General features: G+C 36.5%; 2 protein-coding genes across 3 annotated transcripts; one reads left to right on the top strand and one right to left on the bottom strand.

Annotated features, from left to right (window-relative positions):
• Positions 1-3,895: 3,895 nt before the first annotated feature.
• LOC108977823 (opsin Rh1) lies at positions 3,896-6,734 on the top strand. Its single transcript, XM_018947745.1, has 6 exons — positions 3,896-4,128; positions 5,008-5,065; positions 5,175-5,665; positions 5,726-5,873; positions 5,949-6,226; positions 6,333-6,734. Exons 1-6 carry the CDS (start codon positions 4,121-4,123, stop codon positions 6,457-6,459), a joined length of 1,110 nt encoding a protein of 369 aa, XP_018803290.1. The 5' UTR covers positions 3,896-4,120; the 3' UTR covers positions 6,460-6,734.
• Positions 6,735-7,484: 750 nt separating this feature from the next.
• On the bottom strand, positions 7,485-14,250 carry LOC108977821 (mitogen-activated protein kinase kinase kinase 15). 2 transcript variants are annotated; one of them, XM_018947742.1, is made up of 13 exons: positions 13,842-14,250; positions 13,578-13,768; positions 13,307-13,501; positions 11,882-12,042; positions 10,921-11,815; positions 10,516-10,857; positions 10,242-10,442; positions 9,566-10,167; positions 9,347-9,505; positions 8,729-9,282; positions 8,356-8,659; positions 8,035-8,274; positions 7,485-7,975 (listed from the first exon to the last, which is right to left on the bottom strand). In XM_018947742.1, the coding sequence occupies exons 2-13, from the start codon at positions 13,695-13,697 to the stop codon at positions 7,687-7,689; spliced, it is 4,062 nt and encodes a 1,353-aa protein (XP_018803287.1). In that variant the 5' UTR covers positions 13,698-13,768; positions 13,842-14,250; the 3' UTR covers positions 7,485-7,686. The 2 variants fall into 2 exon arrangements, with proteins under 2 accessions (XP_018803287.1, XP_018803288.1); XM_018947743.1 differs by having other exon boundaries at positions 13,578-13,752.
• Positions 14,251-14,340: the final 90 nt, after the last annotated feature.

The following is a 14,340-nucleotide window of genomic DNA, read 5'->3' as shown; positions in this document are numbered from 1 at the left end:
TGCTATCGTTTTCACTGACCTGTGACACGCTGCATTTCCTTTTTCTTTACATGCTGTTTTCGGCGATTTCGTCCTTTAATCGGTGCAATAACGTTATCTAATAGTCGCTGTTGATGATCCTTCTTTCTCCAAGGTAGTAAATAAAAATTATTCCATGCGCATCCGAAAATATAGACGCCATTACTTTCCCAGCCGACTGTTGCCTTATTCCACACTTTGGACTGCGGAGTGAAATGATGGATCCATATTTCATCCATTGTCACATGTMGACGCAAAAACTCGATTTTARTAAGCTGGAAMATCCCCAAACACTGCTCCGTAWCAACAACTCGTCGTTGTTTTTGGTCAAAAGTGAACTCGCGCGGCAGCCACTTTACACAGAGCTTTCTCATACTCAAATATATACAGTTATCCAAAACTATTTTGTGAACTCTTTGATTTTTTCGCCGATAACAACCTCTTTTGAGCATCTACTGCCTTTATTGTCTTCGGCGGCTTCCTTTCCTTTTTTRTCGAAAAATTTCCAAACATAGCGAATTTTGTCATTATTTCCACTCATTTTTGAACAGCTTTTTTCAAGTTCCCGAAGTTAATTTTTGAATGAAGCTTAAAAATTTAACCTTTCCAACAGTCCATGGTGTGACACAATGTGATCGGTAGCACTGGAGATATACGGCTATTAATGTATATATTCCAGTAGTTCCTAGGTGGAACATAGGGCTTTTTTTAGGGCTTTAGTCTATCAATATTCTGTAAGATTTTCATACTCGTGGTATGGATCATCATCCCCGAAAACTTAGTGAATAATCGGCGAGACCGTTTATTTTRAAGCCAATGGCAAATTGAACTATAAAAAGCACCGTTTTTTGCAGTGAAAGCTTAGTTTTTATTCGCCAAATGACGGACGCAACAAATTTTACGCCGACTCTAAAYATCTTGTGGATTTTCTTTGCATATTTATCGTTGTGGTAATATGCTCGAAGGTTTGACATTACATTATTCCTAGTGACCCGAAAGTTTCCTTTTTACCTGATTCTTCACTAATAATCAGGGGTGTTGTGGAATCTGATAGTTGTCGGAATCAGAATTGAAACCGTTCAAAAAAAGCAGTAGGTATCATGAATCCAGATATTACCGGTTTGATATTCGAAACAGAATTTGTATCGCTTTTGGGTGTCACGGAAACCAATTTTATCGGTTTTGCTGTCAGAAACAAATCAAGAAGATAGTCGCACACAGATTTGAAATGTAAGTTAGGAAATGAAGTTATTTGATTGTTACTAATTAATTTACCTTTCTTTCTTTCTTTCTATAGGAGAATACATAAGAATAAAACAAGAAATGTCTTAATTAATTTAAGCCTGCTTTAGAGGCAAAAAAAAAAATCGATTTTTTGAAGTTTTTTTTTGGGAGGGAAATAAATATATGATTAATGACAAATTTCTAGGGTTTATAGTTRTATATTTAAACATCATCAGCAAATTTCTTTGATACTAAATATTTTACATTTTGACTTTGGGAAGCAATTGTCAGATGCTTCTCGCATGTGGACATGCCAGACGGCGGGCAGGATGCAGGTCAAGATTTCTTTCCGAAACAAAAAAGTCATATTCTTTAATAACTTATGTTTAAATTAAATTGAAAATTTCAAAAAAAAGTGTAAAATTATAAAAACTTTGAAAATTTGAAAAACAAATTTTTTTTTGGTCTAAACAAATTTTAATTTAAATATATGTTCAAACTAAACCTTTCTTAGTTTTTTTTAGTTTCAATAGAAGATAATTTAATGCCAAAGATAATAAACTTTGCCCCAATTCCACATGACGTTCAGTTTTTTTTTTCTATCCTGCCCGCCAAATTTAGAAAAAAAGTGCTTAAGTCATTTAAACAATGACAAACGAAATTTAACACCCAAATGCGTCTTTATTCTTTATTTTATAAATGTATTCATATGCTTGTTTTGTCACAGTAGTAAACGCTGATTCGAATATTGATTTTGCATATGTTCGAAAAGGCAAAAATCCGATCAGATTCTATGACACCTGTGACACCATTGGAAATCAGAATTGGTTTGCAATTCTGACAGCTAAGCAATTCTGTCTTGGATTCCACAACACCCCTGAATATGAAAAATTATCCCAAATCCTGTTGCAATTAAAATATAAACTTTTGGATGTTCAAAGAATCCAAAAAAAAAATGTTGGTATAGAAAGGGATCGAMAACTGCTCAGAAGAAAGATACGGAAATTAAAACTTCTGATAAGATCGGAGCGATATGCGATAAATCTATTTTTCTATATATTAGCCGGAAACGGTCATCAAACACACTTCATCAAATAAGATTCTATCATATGCAACCTTCATAACTCATACGCACTGTCGTACTTGAAAGCCAGTTATTGATTGCAGGCAACTGAAATCGATCTTAGGTGTTGTATAAGTGATAATTGCTTATTGCTRCTTATTTTCTTATTTCAAACACTGATAATGAAATATTTAATAACAAATATACATACATAAAGATACATACATGTGCATATTTGTAAATATCTCGTTTTGGCGAAACATTGAAACACTTGCGAAGCCGTTGAAATGTTGTATTGACATTGGCATCGAGCGAAAAATATAYCGTTAAAAGATGGTATACAAACAATAACCCAAAATAATCGTCAAGGCGGCCAATGTCGGCACTTACCAAGTCTACACATTTGTGTTTGCTAAAAATATTTACAAAACTGCACCGTTATGTTTTTATGCAAGCACTCATGTGTGTTTGTATGCACAAAATATGGGAAGAATAGTTGTGAAAGTGTAGATATAATGAGCTTAGAAGAAGTGCATGCAAATTTTAGAAAATCTCACACCTACTAGCGTAACTTGTTAAGTCCGTGTGTTTTTTTGACTCGCAACTACAAATTCGGTCCAGTTTCACTCAACTAACGTCCGTTATGAAAGTAGTCGGCGAGCGCTAATATAGTTACAAGGGTTTAATAGAACTGTCCAATTCGGACGGATGATTGATTGAGGTTGACGATTCCCGAATATACTCTTATATATAAGAAGCCCGTTGTCATAACATAACGAACTATTCTTCAGGCAATATTAGTTGCGAACATTACATTACATTAGTTGTTCGTTCTTGTCGAAGTCTACTCTACAGACATATTCTTAAAATTATGCCACCTCCTTGAAATATCAAGCAGAAATTTTGACACTACACTGATAACTCATAAACACTGTCTAAGCGAATTTCGTCTAGTGTGACAAATTACCACACATCGTAGTTGAAAAGCAATTCTCAAACGATGGAGCGCATTGAAAATACGATGATCTTGAGAACAATCCCTAATTTCTTACAGTGTTAGACTGATAAAAATATCAACAACAAATTGATACTTACTGATCCAAACAGGGTTAGATCGGCGAAAGCATAGCTCTTGGAAGAATAAAATCCATAAAAATAAACAACAAGTTWCATAGAGAGGACATCATCGAACAATTCATTAGAGTTTCAAGGCCTCCTTATTTCAGAAAGAATGCAACTTAAAAACTAACTAACTGATCAAACATCCCTCGTATGCTCTCACAATCATCATTATGAAATGTAAAGTACTAATTATTATCATTATTACCGTCATTATAATGTATGCCCTCACAAGCAGCATTATCTCAACAGTGATTATCATCAACAACGGTTTAAAACATTTTCCGTTATTTTTTYCAAATATTTTTAAATTTAGTTGCATTTGCACATAAACTAACAAACGCACACGCTTTCTTCCATGGCAAGCGTGCCGCTTAGTTCATAATTTAATTTAGTGAACTCATTAGCGTGGCTTTTGTCTTTATGCGAGACTGAAGGACCGGCGAACCTATAAATGCAATAGCAGCGTGCGGTTAGCTCGCAGGTTCTAACGACAAATCGCCGCGAACAGTCCACTCCGGGAATTAACCCAAAAAATAACAAAAAAAAAAAATTTACTTTGAAAGAAATGAGATTTAATCTTTAATTTGCATCTTTTTTGAACGTAAATTAAATTTAAAAAAATTAAAAACGGTCTCTCGGCACGAAAGCATTTAAAGGCTTATAGACCAATACCCACCGAACAACAACTCAATAATGGATAGGTATGCGTTGGTRAATTAAAATGTATAAACAAAATTACAAAAATGGTGTAGTTTGAAAGTCATTGTGTGTTTTTAAGCCACCAGTGGATCATAACTGTGGGCTGTGGGCTGTAGAATATGCTGTGGAACGAAAAAGCTTCCTTCAAAACAAGTAGCTCGAAATTTTGTCGTGGGTTAGAGGTTCTACCGCGTATATTGGAGTGGTTTCAAAATCAAACTTACTTTGTGGAATTGCCGCCCTACGSTACCAGAGCAACCAAAAATCAGGGACTTGCTAAAGACCACAGTGCGAATCTCTTTTCCAGGATTGCTCCACAATTTCTGTGAATAATATGGTCGATGAACTTTTAAAGATCACATAAGATAGTGAAAACGGTCACACTAGTTATTCTTCTTCAATATGGAGTATCTGACAAAGCCTCGTTCTGCAGATAATTGYCTACAAATATCAGCATATTTCTCACTAAATATCACCAGAAGGAGATTTAGTCGTGAAAAAATAGGTTACCCAAGATCTTCAAAACCTGCATATCAACCCAACCTATCTTCAAATAAAAATCTTTTTTTATAGAAAAAATACTCTTTTTAAGGGGATTAAATTTATAGTGTGGGAGTGAAAGGAATTATTTACTCGATTTAGATACCCTCCTGAATCGAAATTTGGCCGTAAAGGAATGCAACGATTTTCTTAACCTCTTATCTTCTTTTTTTATCACGAAACCAGCACTTAAAGTTTAGTCAATCTAGGAATATTTTCAAAGCTTGACACAGTAAAAAAAGCTCTCCGAAAGTGCATTCGTTTAAATAAATGCTTGAATTTCACAAGAATACCAAGTCATTATTTATTACTAAACTCACTACCGATTTACTCAATTTTAGTTTACAATCCTTGGGGCCACACTTTGCCGCGCTGTCCAATGGTTCAGTCACAGACAAGGTAAATAGAAAAACTAAGCTATGCTCATAAAATCTCTTCAATATATTATCCTAAAAAAGTTCATTTTCTTCACATATTTAACTCCCTTGYGTTCTCTCTCCACACACAGGTCACGCCCGATATGGCACACTTAATTCACCCGTACTGGAATCAATTCCCAGCTATGGATCCCATCTGGGCGAAAATCCTAACGGCGTACATGATCATCATCGGTATGATTTCATGGTGTGGAAATGGCGTGGTGATTTATATATTCTCAACAACGAAATCATTACGTACACCCGCTAACCTGCTGGTCATCAACTTAGCGCTATCTGATTTCGGTATAATGATCACAAATACGCCGATGATGGGTATCAATTTGTATTTCGAAACCTGGGTCTTGGGACCGGCCATGTGCGATCTATATGGTGGTTTGGGCTCGGCCTTTGGTTGCAGTTCCATTTGGTCGATGTGCATGATCTCTCTGGATCGTTATCAAGTCATTGTCAAGGGTGTAGCAGGACGACCAATGACGATTAAATTGGCGCTGATGAAAATCGCCTTCATCTGGGCAATGGGCAGCATTTGGACATTGGCGCCRGTCTTCGGCTGGAGCAGGTGAGCTGCGCTTGCTAAATATTTACATTGACAAGCGATGCTTAACACTTACTTTTAAAGGTATGTGCCTGAGGGCAATTTGACATCATGCGGTATTGATTACTTGGAGCGCGATTGGAATCCACGATCATACTTGATCTTYTACTCCATCTTCGTCTACTACGTGCCGTTATTCTTGATTTGCTACTCTTACTGGTTCATCATTGCTGTAAGTGCGCGCATTTAACACAAGAAATAAAGAAATAAACTATAAAATATATTCTATACGCTCTTTGACATTTAGGCTGTATCAGCTCACGAGAAGGCCATGCGCGAACAAGCCAAGAAAATGAATGTCAAATCTCTGCGCTCCTCTGAGGATGCCGAGAAGAGTGCCGAGGGCAAACTGGCCAAGGTTGCGCTAGTCACCATCTCACTGTGGTTCATGGCGTGGACACCATACTTAGTGATCAACTGCATGGGCCTGTTCAAATTCGAGGGTTTGACACCACTGAACACCATATGGGGTGCTTGCTTCGCCAAATCGGCCGCTTGCTACAACCCCATTGTCTACGGTATCAGGTAAGTGTGTGGAGATATTAAAACCTGACCTATTGGTGAACTCCAACTCATCGCTTTTCCTCTCTCTGTCTCTCACACACACACACACTACTTTGCGCTCAACTAGCCATCCCAAATACCGTTTGGCATTGAAAGAGAAATGCCCATGCTGTGTGTTCGGCAAGGTCGATGATGGCAAGTCCAGCGACGCGCAATCACAGGCCACTACCAACGAATCGGAGTCCAAGGCATAAATTCTCCGACATGTGCCAGCCGTTAGCGATGTAATGACAGCAACAAATATGATWAAAATAACAACAACAGCAACAAAATTAGTGAGGGCATTCCGAGCGAATGCAATATTAGCAGCAACAACAACAACAATGACAACAGTTATGAAAACAACTAGCAGCAACATAACGAAGAGATTCAATTGTTTTATAAGAGAGAGCGAATTTATAAGAATGAAATTGTTTATGAGTATAATTATTGACATAGATAAATATATAAACCATAAAGTGCAACGTCATCAAAGACTTAAAAAAATTAAACAAAAAAATAAAAGAGCAAACGAACTTGTAAAAAGTTAATAAAACAAACAACGGTTTTTTATTTAATTACAAACATTTTTTTAAATATACTCGCATAAAAAATTCCTCTAATCAATATCAATGTTTGAGAGAGAGTTGTTAACTTTCAAGGACAAAACAAACAACAGCAAAAAACAAAAAATAAATAAAACCAAAAAAATTAAAAATTAAAAAAAAGTAAAAAAATAAATAAAAATTAAAAAAAATAAAAACAAAAAAGAAAAAACATAGAAAGGTGATTAGGAAAGTCAGCTGAAATGCTCTTGAGAAGTATTTAAGCTTTTAGACAAATTTTGATGAGAAGTTTTCGCGTTTGTAACCAATTATTTTTATAATTTAACTTAGTAGTTCTAGTAACAGCTAAATTTGGCATCGCGTTATTACATACATATATACGATAAAACAAAWTTAATAAAAATATCAACTACTATATCGAGACAAGTAAATAAAAAAAAGAATATTAACTTACCCGCTATATATTCATCTCACCTGCTGACAGCTCACATAGAAATCCTCAGAAGTAGTTATTTAATAGTTATTAACAGAATTATGCTCATTTTTTATTTATAACTTGCGGCTTAACTAAATTTTTAACTTGTATAACATTAGAAAATATATATTAGATTTTTATTATTATTTCTATTTGCTTTTGATTGTAGTGATTTATGCGTTTTAGCAGAGGTTAGTAGTTTTTTGTTTTTTTTTTTTCTTTTTTTTATGTATGCATGCAGATAAGTGCTAAATCTTAAAACGGAACGAAATTGAGAACAACAACAATGACAGAATTTAGAGGCGCTAGGCGCCCACAGATGTATGAAACCAATGACACATATGAACTAACACACATACTCGTATATGATACAGGTATAGGTTATGTGCTCGATTTGTAATTCATTCACTACAAGAATCATATTCACTTTCAGTTTGTCGCGTATTGGCGTTGGTATTATCATTAGCGCTGGTATTATTGTTAGCCGCATTCGCATTTAAAATTCGCTTGCGACTACTCTCACTTCTGCTTCTATAATTTGGTACTGCAGTTTTACTACGCTTTAAGGCACCGACACTATCAATGCTTTGTGCATTGGTGTGCTGACTACAAGTGCTCTCCGCATCAATAATATCCATACCCATGCGTGTTTGGTTGATCAACTTCCATAGACGCACTTCAACGCCCAGTCTGAAAATAATTGAAGTTTGCTTAGAAGAAAATATGGTTGAATTTTTTGTGTCACCAACCTCAATTCCAAACGCATCAGATCTAATTTCTCTGTATTGAACACAAAATCTTCATAAGTAAAGCCCTCATTCAGGATTATTGTCTGTGAGAATTCGTCGATGCCGTGATTAGTGAGCCATTGTGCCAGCTGCTCATCAATTTCGCAAATATCATAAGTACGTTTATTCAATGAGCGACTAAAATTGTGTTTTTGTGCGGCGGTGTGCTGGGCGCGACGATGAAGATTGGCGAATGGACGTCTGCAGCGTGAAGTGAAATGACGTATCATATTATATAAATATTTATKTATTTTCACCACAAAATAGTTAAGCAAAACTCACCTCGCTTTGCGCGGGCCAGCAAAGATGTGTGCTAACTCTTTGCTTAAGTTGCGATGCGCTTTCAATAGCAGCTTTTGTTGTTCCAAATGCTGACGCTGGAATTGTTTGTCGCTATCTCGCATATCGCGTAGGATGCGCACACATTCACTCGGCACAAAGTTGCCGTCATCCTCTTCGGGTAGTGTGACTATAGTCTGTTCGCCGGTTATCTTCTCTTGACTATCCGTTGAGGTGTGTTGTGGATTATTGACGCTCTCGTCATCATTGCAGGAAAGTTCCTTGCCAGCCAAGTTGGCGCCAAGCTCTAAAACAAAGAAAAAAAAATGTGAACAATAAAAATGCAAAGCCTATTTCGGTGGCATKTGTCACAAACCTGGCGATAAAATGGTGACCGCCGCTTGCACGGCACTTTTCACCAAATTATCCAACGCGAACATCCAATGCGGTTTAATGAAATGTGAACGCAACACTGTGACGACAGCATCTTGGAAGGCATATAAAGCTAGATGTAAATGATCGACAGCAACATCGTCGTTTAGTGAGTGTTTCAGTCCAATTATGGTAGCCTCTAAATTCTTCTCCTTCTCATTCACAATATATTCGCGTAGTCCACGTATTAGAGTTTGTAATTCGGTTTTTGTTATTAACACGCTTATTTTATGATCCGTTTGAATACGTTCCATCCATAAATTGCAAATCTTATCCTCGTCCATGCGCAGCACCTTCGATAGTGTAGTGCGACGCTGCGAATCCTTCTTCAAACGATAGAAGCCGTCAGTTTCACTGGTTTCGCTCGCATTTGTGCGCAGCGACGGTGTGGAAGCCTCAATTTCGGGAGAAAGCAGAAAGCCGGATGAGTTGCGRCGTTCCAGAGCGAACTGTGTGCTCGGCAGYTCATCGATATCGACGGAAGACGCATGTGTTATTCTAAATATGCACGAAAAAATTAATAAAATAGTATAAAATTACAATTGAAAAGCGYAAAACTAACTCTAATTCAGGCGTGGTGGGAGTATTACAGGTGTTGGCGCTGATTGAACTTATAAGGGCAGGCAAGGTAGACTTATTTACTAAACGATCGGCGGGCACTGAAATGCTGCGGCCGAATTCCGATGAAGATGGTGGGTTCAAGCGCAATTTACGATGTTTACTACACAAAATGAAAAAAATGAAAAATTAAATGTCTACAATGCTATACACTACTTCATACTCATTCAAGAACGGATCTTCCAATAACTGCGCTGATGTTGGCCGATCCGTTACGCTAATGGCAAAGCAGCGTAAAATGAAATTTCGAGCCATAGGTGATAGCTCCTCTGGTATATTGGGATGCTTTTTATAGTAACCAACTTTAAACATGGCCGCTTGCGCACAACCCAACTCAATGAACGGCGGTTTGCCCGTTGCCATTTCGACATTCGTACAACCGAATGACCATATATCTGCTGCAGGTCCATAACCACGAAAACCTTGATCGATCACCTCCGGCGCCATGTACTGTAGTGTGCCGGTAAATGTCTCCGTCATGGGATTAATGCCRGCTAAACGTTTTGATGTGCCAAAATCTGATATTTTCACCACACCACTGTAGGTGTTCACCAATACATTGTCACCCTTGATATCGCGATGCACAATCTTCTGTTCGTGTAGATATTTGAGGCCTTCGAGTATTTGTTTCGAATAGAAAGCCATGGTGGACTCATTATCCTTGAGCGGACCCCATTTCTTTTCCAGCAAATCCGAGAGTGAACCGCCGGGCACTTGCTCCATGAAAATCTTAAAGAAGCCATCTTCTGATATGGAGCCCAAGTACTGAAAAATATTTTTATTAATAATTACTCTTTTTTTTTTAATGTATAACAATAAAATATGTAGCAATGAAGCACCTGCACGATGTTACGATGACGCAGCTGCGAATGYAGTTTGATTTCTTCGTGCAACGGTTGCACGTCCTGTGAGTTACGCTCTGGCACTTCTTTTATGGCAATGCGTACTTGAGTGTGTTTGTCACGTGCCGCGTAGACAGTTCCGTATGTGCCTTTTCCCAGTATTATTTTCCGATTTTGGTCATCATAATCGTATTCATACTAAAGAATAAGTAAACAAATCGATTTTCAGTTAGAAAAAGATTTAAGCGATAGAAGAAAATATAGTACACACCTCAATTTGCCGCACTTCATCGACGTCAAGATTAACAAACACCTCTTGATCTGAAGCCATTTCCAGTATGAGCTCATAAAATTTTTGACGACATTCCGTGGAGGGAAAATATATTTGGAAATCATCTGAGTTATGATGCACATAAAGATATGCACAACGATCATCCCGTTTATACAAGCTTACAGACTTAATTTGTGAAGCATTGAAGACGAAATCATGCACCTTTTTACAAGCATTCTTCGAGTGCGCTAAACAAATATTTATAATTTGTATTGATTTTTCATCAGCATCCATATTAATGTTGACATAACTTGGCATGTAAATTTTCTGTGGTTCCAAGATCTAAAGAAACACAAAAATAGATATTTTCATTAACCAGAAAAATCCGTTTAAAATCAAACTTACGAGTATCGGCATGCGTACGCTAGTGATCTCCTCTGTATTGGTAGCTACCATAAAAAAATCGATCCAAAATTGAAATATTTGCTCTTCTATGGAGTAAATATGATCCTCAGGTTTCTTACGRAAGCGATGTATCAACGATATATTACCAATTGTTGACTTGAGATACCAATTAGGTGGCTTCAATTTGAACATGCACTCTGCCGCCTGTATCGCTTTCGCGTAATCTTCTGCGAGCACGGAAATCTCAAAAAAGGTGGCCACATCCCAATATTCAGTCAGTGACGACAAGCTCCCCTTTTTACCAATGAGATTATTCAATGTTATACCAATATTTTGCAACTCCTCCGTATTGCTAAATTCTTTTCCATCAATTACTAACAAGGTAGCTAAGTTTATACCGGCATATTCATTCGGTTGTACCTCAAAACTTTGCCGATACCATTTTATGGCATTCTTCAAACTATCTTTATCCTCATAATCGGATTCAACAAATATATCTTTATAAATTCGTCCACATAGGCACAGCATATCAGGGAACTCGTTCTCTTTTTTCTCTAATGCCCTTAGCGATGATGCTAACGCTTTCTCGCGATCACCTTTGCGATTACGACGATTCAAAGCGAACGCATAAAGAAAACTCATATTTCCTGTCTCAACATATTTTCGTGTGTTTGGTATGTTTCGTAGATCGCTCACCAAGCGCACCATTGCATCGTAATCTTGTACATCGCGTAGTGAACACATAAAACTGTGTACCACTTCACCGGATAGAACATGTACATCATCCAAACGCTTACGCATGTCATGGAGAAATTTTTGCAATTTCGGTGCATTCGCTCCGTAAGCTTCACGCGCTGAACGCAAATCGGATAGAAATTTTTCACGCATATGCGCCCTTTTGAAAGGAGATAGAAGGAGAATATTAAAATATTATTATTAMTTGTAACTAAAACTAAAATACTTGGATTGAATTTCTACATCCTGCAAAAGACGCTTCAAACGCGACAGTAGTGTTGGCATTTTAGTATCCGCTGGCAGTTCCTTGTTGAAGTTGGTTAAAAAACAGGTGGAAGTCTCTTCGTTTCGTTTGTACGATAGAAATTGATAATTGGCACATGAAAGCTGAAAAACGCGAACATTAAGAGCTTAAAAAAWATATATATAATACATATTTTATATAAAATAAATTTAGCTTCTTTCGATAAATTTCCATATATCACTACAATCGATAACAATATAAACAGCGGAAGTGGCTTCACGCTATCCAATTAGCATAAAAGCCAACGAACCACAACCAGTATGAAATAATTAAAAATGTATATATACGAGATTAACAATATTAACAATTCGGGCTAGAAGTCCAGCAACCGGTAAAAAAAAAAATGAAGAAATAAAGTGAAAAGGCAGTAACCACATTTTCGTATAAATTTATAAAGTAAACAAACGCGGAAGAAACAACAAAACAAAAATGCAAGCAAAACAAACTGTTCACGCACACACATATGCAATCAACAGTACACAAAACAAAAAGTTAACGCCGACGTCGCAAGAGCCCGAATTRCGTGAACAACAACAAAATTCGAGCAAAGATAACAAAAACAAAGCATAAAGCGGCTAGTACAACATTTAAATTAATTTATTTAGTGGTGTGGATTTATTATTAGGTTCAACAAAAACATTGAAAACTTTTGTAGGAAAATGAATACGGCAGCTAAAGTAGCAACAATAAAAGCAATTATATACGATTACAAATGTGGCAAATATTACACAATTGTTGTGGTTTCACGTGTGATTTTTTATTGCACTTTTTATTTTCATTTGCTTGTATACACTAACTGGTTAGATAAGCCGAATATGTAGGCGGTTTGTTATGATGGTGGGGGATGTGGAGGAATAGTATTGCATACCAATCAAAAGGTGGAATGTGAATGCTTTTCGTTTCAGCCATAAAACGGAAGTTTATTATAATATGTTGATATATGTATCGATTGAAAATAGTTGTCTTTTATATTAACGTTAAAGTCATTGGCAGCAGATCCTGCGACTGCCTAATTTGTGAGACCATATGGACACTTTATTAACGCAAAAGAAAATCTAACAAATTTATATTTTATTAAGTACATATAGCATACAAACATATGAATGTCATATCCTTATTTAATAAATGCATCAAATTATGGATGAAGTTCATCAGACATGATTAGATGTCCGTTGTTCGATTTTTAAAATGTAGATTAAACGTACATATATCGCTAGCGAAGTAATGAAAGCACTTATGTTGTTGTTGTTGTAACGGCAGAAAGCACTTATCTTAATCCAAGGTCTTTGTTAGTAACAAGCGCAAGAGCGCGATTTTTATTTATATTATTTCGGGTATTAAGCTCACCTTAAGGCACAATGTTTGCTTGGAYTGCATATCATTGTATACGATTATATTCCCTTTCATACCGAAACTTTCACGTACGCCCAGATGATAGGAAAGTGAACGCTGTTGYACCAATATACTCAAATCAATTATGGCCACATCTGCATTGTAGAAAGTTTCTAGCATATTCGTTTCGCCAAAATCGAGTTTATCAAACTACAGTTAAGAAAAATTGGCATAAATTACTGTCTATTAGGCATGGTAAAATATAGTATGTGTGTGTAAACAGTACCAGCACGCGTTGAAAATTTGCGCCCACTGCTTGAATAGCTTGCTTCATTTCYTCCAGCGCGCATTTTCTGTCTTCTAGATATTCTGTTATTTGCGTATCAATCACTACAGCAACATCCATTTTGTAATACTTTTTTTTATTTCCAGTCGGCGGTCAACATAACACCCAYGCAAATCTACAACTGTGCGTTACTAAGATTTCATATATATATTTATAATTTTATTGCAGTTTTTTGCTTTATAAAATAACTTTTGCGTTTATCACCTTTGAATGTTAAAGGTGCAGGCCTGACGGTATTTCTGCCGATATAACAGTTACTGCTAATAYACGTTAGCACTTTACAACAACAAAACCAATGACCAAAATTTTTTAGATACCGGGTGGGGTGCGGGAGCAGCCTCCTTTAGTTACAATTGTAGCGGCAGCTCTTCGCCATCGGAATTCGCGTGTTCATTTAATTGGCGTTGGGGTTAAAACTGATTTGCACTTTGATTTACTGTACATGAAYACTTGTTATGTTTCTCAACTTTACAATTACAAATAAACACTACAATATGAACAATATATTGAAATTTTTCACAACCTGACAACAAATAGATAAATTGACGAACAAATAATAAGAAACTAGCACTGTTGATCGCAATTTGCAAATTGGATTTTTTCGTGCTTCTGGCACAACTTTGAAATGTCAATTGGCAGTGTTCACAGCCTTGCCATTCGCAACAATGTCGATAACTTTAATAAATTTATCGCTGAGATATAT

Source organism: Bactrocera latifrons, unplaced genomic scaffold (genome assembly GCF_001853355.1).
Source record: "Bactrocera latifrons isolate USDA-ARS-PBARC rearing strain unplaced genomic scaffold, ASM185335v1 scaffold_96, whole genome shotgun sequence".
NCBI lineage: Eukaryota > Metazoa > Arthropoda > Insecta > Diptera > Tephritidae > Bactrocera > Bactrocera latifrons.
This window is presented reverse-complemented; position numbering and strand designations above follow the sequence as displayed.